Consider the following 17,958-nt stretch of genomic DNA (forward strand, 5'->3'; position numbering starts at 1 on the left):
ATTCTGGACATAAGGTTCTTTGGTTAATTGAATCCTCGTTTGTGAATTGAGGCAGAATGGGACAAAGTAGGTAAGTGGCCAAAATAATAATACGCATACCATTAAGAGTACACGTTTCCCCTTTTTTTTGTTTCAATTTTTCCATTCAAAGACTAATCTTTATTCATACAGTATACAAGTTGGCCGTTTCTAATAAATTTCCAAAAATTAATTCAATTTTATTTTTAGTGTTTAAAACAAATTTCAACTTATGTAAGAATATTATTTCAGTTTCTCAAATTAATTTAAATTAATCGAATAATTAATTTATTTATCTGTCTAAATAAGTATTAAAATTTATCACACAAGTGAATGAAAAATAAAAATATTAATATCTCAAAATCATCATTAATAAGACAGAGACAATTATACTTAAAATACATGGATATTCCAATGTAATATTGTATGCAATTATATAAATAACTCTTGAGTTCTAGTATACAAAAAGATCATATAGATAGATCTAAGGTTGTCAAATCCGCGAGTATAAGTAAACTCGTGGAGCTGACCTAGATTCGACTCGCGAGTTAATTCGTAGACTCGTACGAGTTCACCTGTTATGAAGTTTATATATGTCATATATAATGTATATTTACTCAATTCTAACCATTCAAAATTAATAATATCAATCTTAAAGCACATAATAAATTAAAATAATAGCATACATTATAACAAATACTTTAAAATACACATTCAAATCCTCTATAATTATTCTTATACAAGTACAACATAGAACACACAAAATTAAAAATTCTAAATCTGTAATACTAAATCTTTAATTGAACATTGAATAATATTAAATAATTAAATTAACTCTAATCAAAATAATTAATTACTAATCAGCCATGAATGGATGAACCATCTGGCCATCTAACATAAACGATAAGCAATAGGCTAAAATTAGAAGCAATAAAATTTAAAAAGTAAAAAAAAAAAAAAAAACTAAATCAAGAAGCAAAGGCTCAAAGAAAGGCAAAAGGCATTCAAAAAATAGAGGATACAGAAGAAAAGAAGGGGAAAAGTCCCAGCAATAGCAGATCGAAGACAAGGGTGCAGCAGGCAGCGGTGGTGAGGGTGCAGCAACAGCACGAAACAACGGCGACAAATAGTCATGGACAAAGCAGAGGGAGTTGAACAGTGATAGCACGATGGAGTTGCGAATAGTGGAGATGTGAAGAAATACAAAGCAGAGGGCAACACAGGTAAAATTCACAAAGACAATGGCGCAAATCAGAGCAGAGGTAGCAGACACAGGCGAACAATGGAAGCTCGACGGGGAACGGCGACTACGGCAGAACATGGAGAAAGTGAGACTTGAGAGAAACGACGCAGATGAGTGAGTTGTGAGTGAGTTTTCTTTTATTCTTTGCGAGTGTTATCGTAATACAAATAAAAAAAAGTGTTTTTTTAGTTTCAAAATGACGCTTTTTTTAGGAAAAATGAAAAAAAACACAAACTCGCTAACTCGGTCCTAGACTCACGAGTTTGTCCGAGTTTGGCCGAGTTTAGCCGAGTCTAGCCGAGTTTACTCAAGATAGAGTCTATGCCCGAGTCAACTCGATTCCATATCTAAACTCGTAAACTCATACGAGTTTACGAGTTAACTCGAGAGTTTGACAATAATCATAGATCTCAAATTAGCATAAATCAAATAAGAGTATTGTTTTCTGAAGTCAGTGTATTTGGCTCAGTTTGCTCCTTAGTTTAAAAAGGAGTAAGACCCCCTTCTCTTTCTTCTCTGCTTTCCTCCTTTTCTCTTTCACCAAGCTTGGCTCCTCCCATCAACGAGGCTGGCTAAAGAAAATGAATAAAACTATACAAGGAAATATAAATTTGTAAATAATCGTAACTTCTCATCCCAAATATTATACTCATCTAAGAATTTATCAAATCCACTTAACATATTGTCACTTGAATTCTTTAATGCAAAATCTCTGGCTAAATTTTTTTAAAAAAACTCCAACATCACCTCAACCTTAGTTACTTTTGTCCATGAGATAAACATAAACATTTCTACAAATTCAACACAAAAATAATGAGCATATAGTTACATTTATGGGAATCACAATCAAATACACACCTAAAATTAAACAATACACGCATATGCACATGATGAATGCACTGTGAACTTACATATTAGTTATATTGTAAAATCCGATAGCATCCGTTAACTACAGCGATACATAGTTGTTACGGCCTGGCCCAAACATCACACGGGCCGACTCGATCCACAGACCACCCGACCCAAATGGTTGGGTGAGAGTTGCTCCATCACCAATCCGGACACATGTCCTTGACAGCTCTCCATTACAGCTGTATGAGGAAACTTCGAGGAAGGTGGGTCTGCTCTTTCAGGACCCAGTTCTGACACGGTAAATATGGGTAGGGCCCTACCCCTCCCCCAAGGTATGTCACATACAATTCTCTCACTTTTCGCCTGCACCCCCTTCAACCCAGCGACCCGACACCAGGCGATTCCCCCTCTCATCAACCGAAGTACCAACCCGAACCGTCCGATACCCGACCTACCGTACATTTAGCGCCGTCTGTGGGGACGCCTGAATGGACGTTGTACTGGGCCCAGGAGGAACAGGCCGCGAGGCCGAGTGCAGAGGGGAAGCCTCCGTAGCTTCCTCCTGGGAGCGCACGAGGTCTCCTCCACGACGAACCGAGCCGTCTTCATGATCTCAAGAAAGACGCCCCTTTGGGGGAACAGGTGACAACAGCACCAGGATAATGCAGGAACTGCGTCACAGGATGCAGAACCTAGAGCGCCAACTGGCAGATCAGGAACATCATCGACGATCTCCCGAATCAAGCTACTCCCGGTCTCCTCCAAGAAGTCATTCCCGGCGGACGCCGAGCCCACGATCTGAACCCGAGAGTGCCCGGGAGGAAGGACGCCCAAGAAGACGCCGCGACCCCATCATATACACCAGATGAGAAAGGAGACGCGACCGGGAGGACGGGCGACGGGAAGACGGCGAGGGAAGACCAAGGAGAGCGCAGAGACCCGTGATAATGGGCGCAACCCCATTCCATCGTTCCATCCTCGAGGTCCAGCTGCCAAAGCATTTTGACAAGCCAACGGACATGAGGTACGACGGAACACAAGACTCACAGGAACATCTTATGGCCTTCGAGGCCAGAATGAACCTGGAAGGAGTGGGTGACAAGGTAAGGTGTCGCGCTTTTCCGATCACTCTCGCGGGACCTGCAATACGGTGGTTTAACAGCCTCCCGCAGGGCTCGGTGGCCAGGTTTTCGGATATTAGCCATGCCTTCCTAGCCCAATTTACTACCAAAATCGCAAAGGCAAAGCACCCGATCAATCTGCTCAGGGTGACACAAAGGTCCGGCGAGCCGACCAAAAAATATATTGACCGGTTCAACGACGAATGCTTGGAGATCGACGGGCTAACCGATTCAGTAGCTAGTCTGTGTCTGACGAACGGACTTCTAAATGAGGACTTCAGAAAGCATCTCACCACGAAGCCGGTGTGGACGATGCAGGAGATCCAAAGCGTAGCCAGGGAATATATCAATGATGAAGAAGTTAGTCAAGTCGTGGCTGCCAACAAGCGGCAGCCCTCCTACAATCAACCTAGGCAACACGGCGGCGGAGATAGACAAAAGGGACACGCCAGAGACGGCGGTCCGGGCAAGACACCCAGGCCGTTCCCTCGAGTCGGGAAGTTCACCAATTACACCCCCCTCACTGTCCCATCATAGAAGTTTTTCAGCAGATAGCCGAGAAGGGAATTTTGTCGAAGCCCCGACCTCTGAAGGACCGAACCGGGGGGAACAAGAGCCTCTATTGTGATTATCATAAGGGCTATGGACATAAGACACAGGACTATTTCGACCTCAAGGATGCGTTAGAACAAGCGATCCAGGACGGAAAACTGGCCGAATTCTCCCATCTCATCAGGGAGCCGAGAAGACGAGATCGCGACCGCGAGGGAGAGGACAAGACCCGCGCAGTAAAGCGACGTCATGACCAGGACGACAACGAACAAGGCCTCACCATAGTGAACGTGGTAACAGCAAGAGACGCGCCTCCAAGGTCAAAGTCGGCACACAAGAAAGATGCCAAAGTTCTGGCGGTTTCCTCATCTTCCGCGCAAAGCCCCAAGAGGTCGAGGTCACCACCCATCTCATTCGGTCCAGAGGACTAGTGGTTTGATGAAGTCGCGGAAAGCCCTCCCATGGTCATCACGGCCAGAGTGGGAACCGGCCTCATCAAGCGCATCCTCATAGACACCGGGGCTAACTCGAATATCATGTTCCGCAATGTGTTCAATGCCTTGGGTCTGCGGGATACCGACTTAAAGACCCACCAGCACGGTGTTGTAGGATTAGGCGACCACTTCATTAAGACAGATGGGATAATCTCCCTGCCGATATCAGTAGGACTAGAACGGGGGCGAAGATCGGTAATGGCTGAGTCCGTGGTTCTGCGCGACTCCACAGCCTACAACATCATCCTAGGGAGGAAGACCATCAACGATCTCAGGGCAGTGATCAGTACAAAGATGCTGGTAATGAAGTTTGTGGCTGATGACAGGTCCGTGGGATCCATAAAAGGAGATTTGGAAACGGCAGTCGCCTGCGACAATTCCAGTCTCTCCTTAAGGAAGAAGTCCAAGGAAGCATCAGGAGTGTTCCTTGCCGACCTAGACGCTAGAGTCGAAGACAAACCCAGACCCGAGCCGGAAGGGAACTTAGAGAAATTCAGAGTCGGCAACAAAGAGGAAAAGTTCACCTTCGTGAACAGAAACCTACCACACGACCTGAAGGAGCCCCTAATGGAAATTATCAGAGCTAACGGTGACCTGTTTGCTTGGACGCCAGCCGACATGCCGGGGATAGACCCCCAACTCATGTCACATCACTTGGCTGTCAAGGCGGAGGCCAAACCAGTGGCTCAGAGGAGAAGGAATATGTCACAAGAAAGAGTGAAGGAGGTGGCCAGGCAGATGGCCAGCCTCCTAGAAGTGGGATTTATTCGAGAACTCGACTACTCGACATGGCTGTCGAATGTAGTTCTAGTGAAAAAGCACAATGGGAAATGGAGGATGTGTGTGGATTACTCAGATCTCAACAAAGCATGCCCCAAGGACTGCTACCCCCTACCCAACATTGATGCCCTCATCGACGCAGCGGCGGGATATCAGTACCTGAGCTTTATGGATGCTTATTCTGGCTACAATCAGATACCGATGCACCGGCCTGACGAAGAGAAAACAACGTTCATAACGCCGGGAGAGATATACTGCTACAAGATAATGCCGTTCGGCCTGAAGAACGCTGGGGCCACGTACCAAAGGCTAATGAACAAGATATTCAGTGACCTCATAGGCAAAATGGTGGAGGTGTATGTGGATGATATCCTTGCAAAGACCACACGGCCTGAGGACCTCATAAGCGACCTGGGAAATGTGTTCGCTTCCCTCCGGCAACACCGCATGAGGCTCAACCCACTCAAGTGTGCCTTTTCCATGGAAGCAGGGAAGTTCCTAGGATTTATGATAACCCAAAGAGGGGTGGAGTCCAACCCCGAAAAGTGTCAAGCAATACTCCAAATGAAAAGTCTGGGCTGTGTCAAGGATGTTCAGAGGTTGTCAGGAAGACTCACTCCCCTATCCCATTTCCTCGGAGCGTCGGCTGCTAGGGCGCTACCATTTTTCAACCTTATGAAAAAGGGGATAGCGTTTGAATGGACCCCGACGTGTGAGGAAGCATTTAAGCATTTCAAAGAGATCCTCGCAACACCACCTGTCCTCGGGAAGCCCAAGGTCGGAGAACCGCTTTACCTGTACCTGGCCATAACGGACGAAGCGATGGCAGCGATTTTGGTACGGGAGGAAGGGAAGGTTCAACAACTAATCTACTTCGTGAGTAAAGCACTGCAAGGGGCAGAATTGAGATACAATAAATTAGAGAAGTTGGCACTTGCACTCCTAACCTCTTCCCATAGATTATGACAGTACTTTCAAGGTCATCAGGTAGTCGTGAGGACGGATCAGGGAATCCGCCAGATACTCCAGAAACCCGACCTGGCGGGAAGAATGATGACTTGGGCCATTGAGTTGTCCCAATACGACTTGCAATATGAGCCCAGGCATGCGATTAAGGCACAGGCCATGGCCGATTTCTTGGTAGAAGTAACAGGGGACCCAGCCAAGGCAACGGGCATACGGTGGAGGCTCCATGTAGATGGGGACTCTAACCAGACGTACGGAGGTGCCGGGATCATCCTAGAGAGCCCCGCTGGAGTCATATATGAACAGTCGATCAAGTTCAAGTTCCCAGTATCAAACAATCAGGCAAAGTATGAGGCCCTTCTGGGCGGCTTAATCTTAGCACGGGAAGTCGGCGCCACCAGGCTAGAAGTATGCAGCGACTCACAGGTCATCACTTCACAAGTCAATGGGACCTACCAGGCTAGAGACTCCCTATTACAGAAGTATCTGGAGAGGGTCAAAGAGTTGAGCAAACAATTTGAGGAGGTCGCGATCCAACACGTTTCGAGAGAAAGGAACACACGGGCGGACCTCCTATCCAAGTTAGCAAGCACAAAACCAGGGGCGGGCAACCGGTCTCTGATCCAGGGTCTGGTAAAAGAACCAGTAGTCGCCCTCCATTTGACAAAGACAAACCCCTCTTGGATGGACCCGATAACCGATTTCTTAGAAAACGGCAAGCTCCCTGATGACTAGAAGGAGGCCAAAGCATTGAGAAGGGAGGCAGCCAAATACGTGACATACAGGGGCAGCTGTTTAGAAAGGGACTCAGTCATCCTTTGTTGAAGTGCCTACACCCCGACCAAACGGACTATGTGCTTAGAGAGGTCCACGAGGGGTGCTGTGGACATCACATCGGGGGCAAAGCCCTAGCAAGAAAGCTCGTCAGAGCCGGTTATTACTGGTTATCAATGATGAGGGACTCCAAAGAATTCGTAAGAAAATGCGTCAAGTGCCAGGAAAATGCCAACTTCCATAAGGCACCGGCTTCCGAGCTGAGCCTGTTCACGTCCTCCCAACCTTTCTCACAGTGGGGAATCGACCTCTTGGGGCCTTTCCCAGTTGGTCCGGGGCAAGTCAAGTATCTCATTGTTGCTATAGACTACTACACCAAGTGGATAGAGGCCGAGCCACTAGCCAGTATATCCTCGTCCAATTGTCGAAAGTTTATGTGGAGACAGGTGATAACCCGATTCGGTATCCCAGAAGTCGTTATCTCTGATAACGGGACGCAGTTCACCGACAAGAAGTTTGTGGAGTTCCTCGCCGGTTTGGGCATAAAGCAAAAATTCTCATTTGTAGAGCATCTCCAGACGAACGGCGAAGTTGAGGCCGCAAACAAGGTCATCATGCTTGGCCTCAAGAAGCGGCTTGACAATAAAAGGGTGCATGGGCTGACAAACTCGCCTCAGTTCTCTGGTCTTACCGAACGACCGAGCAATCGTCCACAGGAGAAACCCCTTTCCGCCTGACGTACGGGGTAGATGCTATGATACCCGTGGAGGTTGGCGAGCCGAGCCCACGATTACTTCTGCAGGGAGTGGAGGAAGCCGTAGAGAAGGACCTAGTAGATGAGGCTAGGGAGATGACCCATTTGTCAGAGGTAGCACTAAAGCGAAGGATGGCCCTGCGCTACAACGCCAAAGTACTCAGGAGAGAATTTGAACAAAACGATCTAGTCCTGCGGCGCAATGACGTCGGGCCACCGACTCCATCGGAAGGTAAGCTGTCGGCAAACTGGGAAGGCCCCTACCGAGTCAAAGAAGTGATTGGCAAGCGTGCCTACAAGTTGGAGAGGCTCGATGGCAAGTGTAAGGCCCACATCGGTTGGAGAGGGGAACGAAGCATGCCTTATAAGGGTGTGGATACCTCTCCCTAGCATGACGTGTTTTGACGAGTGAGTGTGGGGGGCTTCGGCTATCATCCCTATCGTCAAAGGCAAAACCGTGAGGCCTTGTGTGCCAAAGCGGACAATATCATGCTAGCGGGTGGTCTGGGCTGTTACAGATGGTATCAGAACCAGAACCCAGATCGATGTGCCAGCGAGGGCGCTGGACTCCCTTAGGGGGTGGATTGTAAGGCCCAAATCGGTTGGAGAGGGGAACGAAGCATGCCTTATAAGGGTGTAGATACCTCTCCCTAGTATGACGCATTTTGACGAGTGAGTGTGGGGGGCTTCGGCTATCATCCCTATCGTCAAAGGCAAAACCGTGAGGCCTTGTGTGCCAAAGCGGACAATATCATGTTAGCGGGTGGTCTGGGCTGTTACAGATGGTATCAGAGCAGTTCTTCCTGTAGAGCCTAAGGAATAGACTGACTATGCTTCAGTTGTATACTCTGAGTATTTGTCATGTATTAGGTCTTGTCGAATGACGAGAATTAGAGCTTTCTGCACATGACGATCTATTGATTAATGCGTTAGTCTTGCATTGCATAATTCCTGATATTAAGTTTGGCCGGCTTAATACTAGTGAAATATGTATATGAAAGCACTAATGAGTTATCATAGATGATATACGAGTTTTAAGTAAAGTGAATCGCGGGTTTTGTGAACGTTAGAAACTATTTCTCGAGGCTATTCAGTTGTGAGTCTTGAATTCTGTTCGAGTCGACTTGTTCTTTCATATCCTAACTTGAAGTTCTTGTTTGCTAATCCCCTTGAAAAGTAGTTTGATGTTCCACTCTATTCCTCTATCCACATGCATTCTTGTTTGATCTTAAGTGCATATGTTTGTTTGAGATCCTTGTTGCACCTACCTTCCTCTGTTTGAGTTCTTCTTGATTCAAGTATTCTTTGATATAGCCTTGAACTTGTCTTAATGTGCTGTGACTTTTAACTCCGGATGGCCGAGTTGGGTAGCGCTAACTTGTGATCCAAGTGGGGGCTTTAAGGTGATGGAACAAGTGCTGTGGTTAGCTAGGTTGGGCCTGAAATTGCTCTTTGCTGGCCTGCCCACTCCAAGTTAAGAGTTGGGCTGGTGGTCTAGGCGAAAGCTCGGGCTTCTTGGTTTCTAAATTGAAGGGCAAACCGTGAGGCCTTGTGTGCCAAAGCGGACAATATCATGCTAGCGGGTGGTCTGGGCTGTTACAGCAAGGAAGTCCCGAGAACCTGGAATGCAGGTAACCTAAGAAGATTTTATTCTTAGCCCAAACACGCGGAGTAGGCGATTTGCCGTGTTCCAGATAATTTACTTTTGTTAAGAACTTATCATTGCAATGGACTTGTTCAACTGTCGAATAATGTTCACTTGTTTAATTTAACCCTAAATTTCTAATACATGTTAAAACGGGATGACGGCACGGTAACCCGGGACTGATCACCCCAGAAACCGACCAAGTTAACGCCATAACAAACGGCTACAGCGATGGCGAAGCCACGACCTGGCTTTGTCAAGTTACCAACAATGGTAAACAAACACGAACGACAAGCCAATACCAACAGAACGGTAATAAAATACGCTGCCAAATAAGCGGAAAAAGACAATAGTCATAAACCGACCAAGCGACTATTAAAATAATCCGAAAATCACAAGTCTACAAGTTCATCAAACCGTACAGCAATTTCTACAATAAAATTACAAACTCTATGCAAAGGAACAAGAGATCATTTCTTCGGCATATCAACAATCTTGCCATCTCTGATTGTTTTGAAAACCTTCCCTGCTTCACGGTCTCTTTATGCTTCTTCTTAAACTCTTCGGCCTCAGCTTGAGCGGCCTTAGCCGATGAGACGGCCATATCATGTTCCTTCTCCAAAGCGACCACCCGACATTGCGCGGTATTGAGTCGGCTCTCCAAAGTCATCTCCCGCTCGGTTAGACGGGAGACGGTAGCATCAGAAGTCTTCAATTTTTCCTCGGCAGACGCGGTCTTCTCCTCGGCAGCCTTAAGCTTCTCCTCCACCTTGGACAGCTGCTCTCGAAGTGTTTCAACTTGAGTCTTGAATTGATTATTGGCCTTAGCAGCAGACTCGAGCTTCCTATGCAGCGACTGTATCCCCGACAGCTCAAACTCGGCCTTCCGAGCTATGGCAGCACCGTGGAGAAGAGTACGATACATCCACCTTGCCTGCCCCGCAAGATCGGAGCCGTGGAAGTGTTCCTCCGTGCCGGGAAGCAGTTGGGAGTCTATGAAGGTCCCGGCGTCGAAGTTCCTCTCCATCACGGTAAGGACTCCTTCAGGACTGGAGGACGACTTCTGCCTCTTGGGATTGGGGATAACCTTCAAGTCATCCTCCTCGACTTGTCGGGCGGAGGTCGAATCCCTAGTACTGGCCGCCTCCTCATGAACAGGAGAGACGCGCGCCCCATCAGAATCTTTGTCCGACATCTCGATGTCACGAGGTGAAGGCACGGCCTGATCATCCTTATTCTCGGGAGGGGCCTCCGGCTTCCCGTCAGCCTTCTCTTTATCGCTTTCCTCCAAAAAAGTCTTGAACAGACTCTCAAGGCCTGTCACCTTGGTAGACATTCGCATTGCAATAAATAAATAAATGACTTAGTCGTTAAATCGGCATAACCAATCAAAGCAACTGTAATGCAAGGAATACAAGTTAGAGCCACTCACAAATATAACTTCTGGCGACCTCCCGGTCACCCATCAGAAGGTGAGGATTCACATGGTTTCTCCCAAAAACGGGCAACAACACGTCGGCAATCTTTTTGTCCACAGCGGACATCCCCTTGTAAGTCACCTTAATAAAGGTATTGGACCCCGCCCCGAAACTCCAATACGTCGGGATGAGGTGTTCCCCTTCTAACGACAGCCAGAAGGGGTGGCGACCTTTGGCTGGACGCACCTTGAAATACTTGTCCTTATACCCATGGTAAGAGTCCTCGAACAAGCCAAAAATCCTCCGATCCTGGGCAGATCAGAAGGACATGAACCCTTTCCTCGCTTTCCCTTCTTTGGAAGGATTCGTAAGGTTGAAGAAATAAAGGAAAACATCGACGGACACCGGCAGCTCTAAATATTCACATACCATCTCGAAATAGCGGATGGAAGCCCAACTGTTCGGATGCAGCTGCGACGGCGCCACGGAGATCCGGTTAAGTAGTGCCATTTGAAAAGAAAAAAAGGGAATACAAACCCCCACTTGGGTGAACATTGACTTGTAGAACCAAATCCAATCGGCAACCCGGGGAGAATGAAAGTTGAGTTCGTATAACCGTTCGTTGGGGGCGGAAACGAAAACGTCGTAGTTGGCCTCCTCGTCAGTCCCGCCGCACAAGTACTCGGCTTAGCAGAACTCGGTAAGCTCCTCCACGCCCATCTGGTTCGGGACTCTTTCACGTCGGAGGTCACCCAAGCGTACGAGTCATAACCCGTGTTGGAGGTGGAAGCTCGTGAGACGATGCGAGGCATACCTACAGTGGGGGCACCACTCGGTTAGTCTACAAGGTCGGGAGCTCGAAAAAGGCCCAGAAACTACATTTAGCCTATTCAACAACTGAAACCAAGCATGGCCGAAACCACTCCTAAAACAAAGCCTAAAAGATCAACGCCCTGGAATGGTAAACCCCCCCCCCAATACACCTATCTAACACTAATGTCATCCAACACACAAGCTCAGTCAGGAAGAGCAGCATGCATACAGGAACATAAAACAAAAAGGTAAAATGAACATGAAACAGAAAGCGAAAGCAAAGGAGGAATACTTACCAGGATTGATTGCAATAACTCGAAAGGAAGTAAGAGGGAGTGAAGGCACGAGGCTGCAGGAATCGCGATAGGAAATTTGAGAAAGAAGAAGATGAGAGTGAAAAGGAGTTAGGCATTGGAGAGAAAATGAAATGCAAAACTGAGGAGGAAGGGGAATTAGAAAACTAACTTGAAGCGCGAAAGGCAAAGGCAAAAGAGTCTTTACTCGCAGGGTTTGAAACAACCCATTATGAGCATTAAATGCCCAACGCGAAGAACGAGGCGACGAACGGTTATCCCAACAACGAACAGACATGCGCGCAAGAGGCACGTCCTCTCCACGAGCGGCTGACCTAGCGACAACACACGAGAGAACATAACACGCCACCAATAGCTCTCACGATCATTGCTGGCGCGTTGGGGGCACTGTTACTGCCTGACCCAAACTTCACACGGGCCGACCCGACCCACAGACCACCCGACCCAAACGGTCGGGTGAGAGTTGCTCCACCACCGACCCGGACACATGTCCTTGACAGCTCTCCACTACAGCTGTATGAGGAAACTTCAAGGAAGGTGTGTCTGCTCTTTCGGGACCCACTTCTGACACGGTATATATGGGGAGGGTCCTACCCCTCCCCCAAGGTACGTCACATACCATTCTCTCACTTTTCGCCTGCACACTTGACTGACTAGAGCGTCGGAGTGTCTTTGCAGGTGACACCCCCTCTCCACACAAAGAACTCGGGACATCGGCTGCACCCCTTTTAACCCAGCGACCTGGCACCAGACGATTCTCCCTCTCATCAACTGAAGTACCAACCCGAACTGTCCGATACCCAACCTACCATACAATAGTCTTTTTATCATACACCTCACAATAGAAACAACTAAAACCTCCTTCTCTATCTTAGAGAGAAAGTGCGTTGTTATTTTCTTTCTAAAAAAACCTACCTGAAAATTGCATGCGCTTATATAGGACCGTCCTTATTACTATCAGAAAGAAATCACATACAACCAATAGTATTAACATCGTAATTCCTCATCAATATATTCATGCTAATATTATCACAAGAAAGTAACAAATCTCAGTACCAGATCAAATCTCATCATTTCATTTGTCATCGTATTATTATATTATAACATCATCATCAATATTATTTCATTCAAACATGTTATGTGTCTTATGTGTACACTAAATTAGTTACTAAAATTAATTATTAGTACAAAATATATATTAGAATATAAAATATATATTAAAAATAAATTAAATAATATATATATTTATATAAAATATATAATAGTTGATTTTAGTATATAAATAATATATTTTTGTATTTCATTTATGATCATCATAATGTCACCTTGGGTTTGACTTGGATCATTATATACGGCCTATATATGGGTCTAAATTATCTAAAAACAACTTTCTCAAACTCAAGGTGATAGTTTTGAGTTGTCCCGGGCTCACCAAAGTTATCTTCTTTTATGTATGGAAGATGCTAGTCAGTCAGTAAAGCTTTGCGTATACGTTGAATTCTGGCATATGTGAAGTTTCTTTCATTGCCTATCTCTTACGCCGCAGCTCTTTTTCATGCAGGCAAGCAGGGGCGGAGCTAGAAGAAATATTAGAGGGGGGCAAAAAATATTTACACAATAAAATAAGACTAAAATAAAATTTTAAAGGGGGGTTAAACTGAAATTTACATATAATTTACATGTAAAAAATTAAAATTAGGGGGGGTCATTGCCCCCTTTCCTTGTACCTAACTCCGCCCCTGCAGGCAAGATTTCGTTGTGTATGCAGAGATACAATTTCTACCAATGCGTTGCGTATGCGAGATTTCATCATGTACGCGAGATGCCATTGCCTACGCGTAGGTCCATTGCTGCCAATTTTCCTGCATATCTTACTTTTCAACGCCACAGTACAACTTTCAAAATCTATATGAGAAAATATGGAGACAATAAATTTAGTATACATGTACAATATAGATAAAATTAAAATTATAATCATTAATAATTAATTTAATTAATTTCTAATCATTTTAAATTTTAAAAACATAAGAATTTTGTTATGAAAAAGTTTACCTATTCTTTCATTTTATGCTGCGAATAATGTGCTGCAATTTCTTTTTCTCCGACAATTTTTTCAATCTCTCCGAACTAACGCCGTGAAGCTCACTACCGTCCGTTGACTAAGAGAGGGACTGAATCCGAAAGAGTTGTGATCTTCATCTACTAACACTCTTGGATCTGGTTTAAGTGAATGATGGCGACACAAGTGTATTCGGTGTGGGCGATTCCACCGCTTGACGTGGCGGCAACGTTGGGGAACCTCATGGCGGGACTTCGATTGGAGTTCGGTGGTCTGCATTTCGAGCCGCACATTACGGTGGTCGGAGCCATCAGATTGACCGAGGCTCAGAACAAGCTCCGATCGGCGTGGGAAGGATTCAAGGCCTACAATGGCACGGTTGACCGTTGTACTTCGCTTCAAGTGGCTTGAAGAATGACAAATTTAGATGTTGGATATTCAATTTACTAAGTATGTATATGTAGATGGTTATTTTATTTCTTAATTGGATGGTTATTTTATTTGTTTTAGTTTAACATATAGTTAACAAATGGTAGATGGTCATTTTACTAGATAATCGAATAATTATTTTAATAACTACATGGATGGTTGTTTGATAGCCGGCGAAAAAACTTCTAACGCCGAAGAGATTGAATGATTAACGAGAATTGAGTAAGTTAAGAGAATAGAAGAAGATATTCAGGTAAATTTCATTGCTAAATTAGGATTGGGATAATTAATTTTAAATTTTTTTCTTGTATTGGACTAAATTTAAAATTCATTGTATACATTGTCAAGCTCTCTAGTGATGTTCAATCTATAAAAATTTTCACAAAATCCTATAAATTTCGCTCTTCAAATATATAAAATTAGACGAATTATAATTTTTAACGAAGCAAATCTCATCTCAATAAGACTCCAAAAACTAAGTTATATAGCCTAGCCAAAATATTCCAAAATCTATAGAATTCTGCATATAACTATAGTTCTTTTTGAAAAAGTATAGGTAAACAATGAAAATATTAAACAATGTAAATAATAGATATATCGGATGTTCATTTTACTAGTGTACAGATGGTTATTTTAATATTAAAATTTAGAAGGTTAATTTGGAGGTGCAGTGTGTTTTTATTTGATTGGTGATTGTTTTTATTTGATTAGTGGTTGTTTATATTGTTCAACAAAGTCATTATCCCCCTAGCGTTCCCCGTTCTTTTTTACAAGCAAAGCATTCCTATTCAGCTTCATCATAAACCAATATCATCGTTCTTCTGGTTAAAATGCCAAATCATAAATTTTTGTTAGAACAAAGAACTAAAACTCATCAATATCATGAAATTGTAGGCCTTATTAGGAAGCCAAATCATAGCTTCAAAAAAATTACAAGCACATTGTTCCAAGTATTATTTATTTATAACAAATATAACAAGTCAAGCGAAACCAGATAAATAAACAAATAATGAGAATATTAGAAGACTAACATATTTTATTAATATTAGCTAATATTTTAGTTTAGTGTTTTATTTTTATAACATTAAAATTTAAAATTTAATATATAAATATTTTTGTTAACTAAATGTTAACTAAAATAATAAATTTTATTTATCGTATAACATTATTGCTAAGCAATGCAAGCAATGCAGGTCAAAGCATTTTAATGAACTGGTTCTCTAATGAAAATACTTTAAATATTGGTAAAAATTCGGGTGTATTCAACTGCACATGAAATTGATAGTTAAAAGTTGTTAGATAAAAATTTAATCAAATCAGTCAAATCATCTAATGGTTTTCAGTTATCAACTTCACGTGAAGTTGATTGGAACTGAATTTCTACTTTAAATATTAGTAACTGATGATATTTTATAAAGAGAATCTGGCTAATATAATATTTATTTCAAACTTAGAAAAATTATTTAAATAAAATACACTGAGAAGTGAACTTTTAAATGAAATCCCAATTTAGAATCACTATAGTGATATAATGGTAATTAAATTTCAATGTCTCATTTTACTAATTTTCTCTTTTTTAAAAGCTTGATCCCAGTTTAAAATACCTAGGATTCCTACACTAGAGGAGTATCCAAATTGGTCAACGCAAAAGAATTTATTAGAGCCAATACATATGTCTATAATACACTAAATTTCTCAATATAGACTCTCTGATATCTACTCATATTCTATTTTAAGAGTACTAATTTAACAAATGCTTTAAACTTTACTCAAGAGAAAAGCTATTGCGATCAAATATATGCCTGAATTATGTAGGAACTAATGCGTCTCTAAATCTTGATATAAAAAATGTAGAAGAGTAATTTCTATTTTTTTTAATAATTGAAATAAAATAAAATAGAAGAAGAAAATGCCCAGCAAGAGAAACAGAACAAGGAGAGAGATAAGGAAAGAATGAAAATTTATTATTTTTTTTAGACTTCTACGTTAAAAAGAAAAAACTAAGGCCAATTTTTCGATATAGATGCAGAAATAAATTTATATATGTAAATTTATGTTGGAAGAACATCTGATTGACAAGGATTCGTTCAAAAGAATAACTTTTGTGAATCATTAAATGACAGCTATACAAATATTAGTAGAAATTTGTGAATGGTGGTGTGACTTTTGAGAGAGATTGATTAAATTAATTAAAAATGATGTCATTAACCATCACTTGGACACGTTTATATTATATTGGGCTAGACATTCTTTGGGTTAAAAAATCTTAGAACAGTGTATGATAAAACTTTTTTATAAATGGGCTTAAGATTTTTTTGTAACAAAAATATTTTTAAATGAAATGCATTGAGCCGGTTACAACTACTAGCACTACTAATTATATTCTCAGCAATAATAACAATTAAATATAATTATTACTAGTAGTTATAATATTAATATTAATCATAAATATTAATAACAGTACAGATAACAAAATTCGTAACAACAACAATAATAATAATAGCTAAAAGATAAATAATGTTATTTATATTATTAACATTATGATTTAATATTTTTTTTATCCTAATAATCAATCCTAAAATAAAATAAGATAGACTAATTTAGTAATTAAAATTTGTTTAACATTAAGTTGTTCGATTAATTATTTTTTAGATACCTTTTAAACCTTTTATTATTTTATTAAATTGCATTATTAACATTAATGTTGGTAATAATATTATGCTTTTTGTTATTATTAATCAAGGTTGCGAGAACTGAACCAGTCAATGAACCGATCAAGTGACTGGTTCAATGGTCTAACCAGAATTGGACTGGAATCGAACCAGTTTAATTAAATATACATTAAAATTATTAAATATTTAAATTCAATATTTTTAAACTAATTTTAATTCAATTACAAATTTTAAATATAAGACAAAATTCAATTCTATTTAATTACAAAACTCAATTACAAAATATAAGACAAAATTTCAAATATAATTGTAACACAACAAAATTCAATTCAATTACAAATTCCTAAATTCGCCCAATATAGGAATGCCAAAGTATATAATCATATTTTTTTTGGAATTCTAATCAATTAGTTTAATCAACATGTTCTCATTTCAGAATCCAAACTAATCTAAAAATACATCAACAACAAAAGTAATTGAATGAGCTCAAAGAGTGTGAGACAGAGTTACCTAAAATTAAATTCAGAATCAATTTAACATTCAAGTAAGTAATTGAGGAAATAACATTTGCGAAATAATTATTATCAATTTAGGGTAAGAGTGAGAACTATATACAAGAAAATCCCATTCCCTCTGTAGTGTCACTGTTGTGGCTGATTTGAACAGAATTTCGGAAACAAATTCCATTGACTCCACCAAATTTCTGGCATTCCATAAGCCCTATTCCATTGAATTATAAGTATAGTTTACTGTGATAGACCGCAAATAGTTTGTCTTCAATAATTCTAGCAGGTTTGGTTTAACATTCAACAAATCAAATAAATAATCCAATTTCAAACTCAGAATAGAGACTCAGCTCAGAATCTTCAAAATTAGTTGGAAAAAAGATGAATGGCGAAGACAGAATGAGCTCGGAGAGTGTGAGACTGAGTTACCTAAAATCAGAGAAGAAGAGAAGGGGCGATAGCCAAAACGGCGAGGAGGGAGTAGCAAGACCCATGGCGAGGAGTGGAGCAACGATGACCCATGGCAAGGAGCGAAGAAGCAGTGACGG

The 17,958-nt window shown here is 41.9% G+C and overlaps 1 protein-coding gene across 1 annotated transcript; it reads left to right on the forward strand.

The window, feature by feature from the left end:
• LOC107636301 lies at positions 3,061-4,217 on the forward strand. The gene is made up of 2 exons (XM_016339821.1): positions 3,061-3,700; positions 3,772-4,217. The coding sequence occupies exons 1-2, from the start codon at positions 3,061-3,063 to the stop codon at positions 4,215-4,217; spliced, it is 1,086 nt and encodes a 361-aa protein (XP_016195307.1).

This window comes from Arachis ipaensis, chromosome B04 (genome assembly GCF_000816755.2).
Source record: "Arachis ipaensis cultivar K30076 chromosome B04, Araip1.1, whole genome shotgun sequence".
In the NCBI taxonomy this organism is placed as follows: Eukaryota; Viridiplantae; Streptophyta; class Magnoliopsida; order Fabales; family Fabaceae; genus Arachis; species Arachis ipaensis.

Bases quoted from the DNA above. Each gene is read 5' to 3' on its own strand.
- LOC107636301 (XM_016339821.1), top strand. From the start codon at position 3,061: ATGGGCGCAACCCCATTCCATCGTTCCATCCTCGAGGTCCAGCTGCCA. The intron at 3,701-3,771 runs GCAAGACACCCA...GTCCCATCATAG, and splicing joins CGCCAGAGACGGCGGTCCGG to AAGTTTTTCAGCAGATAGCC.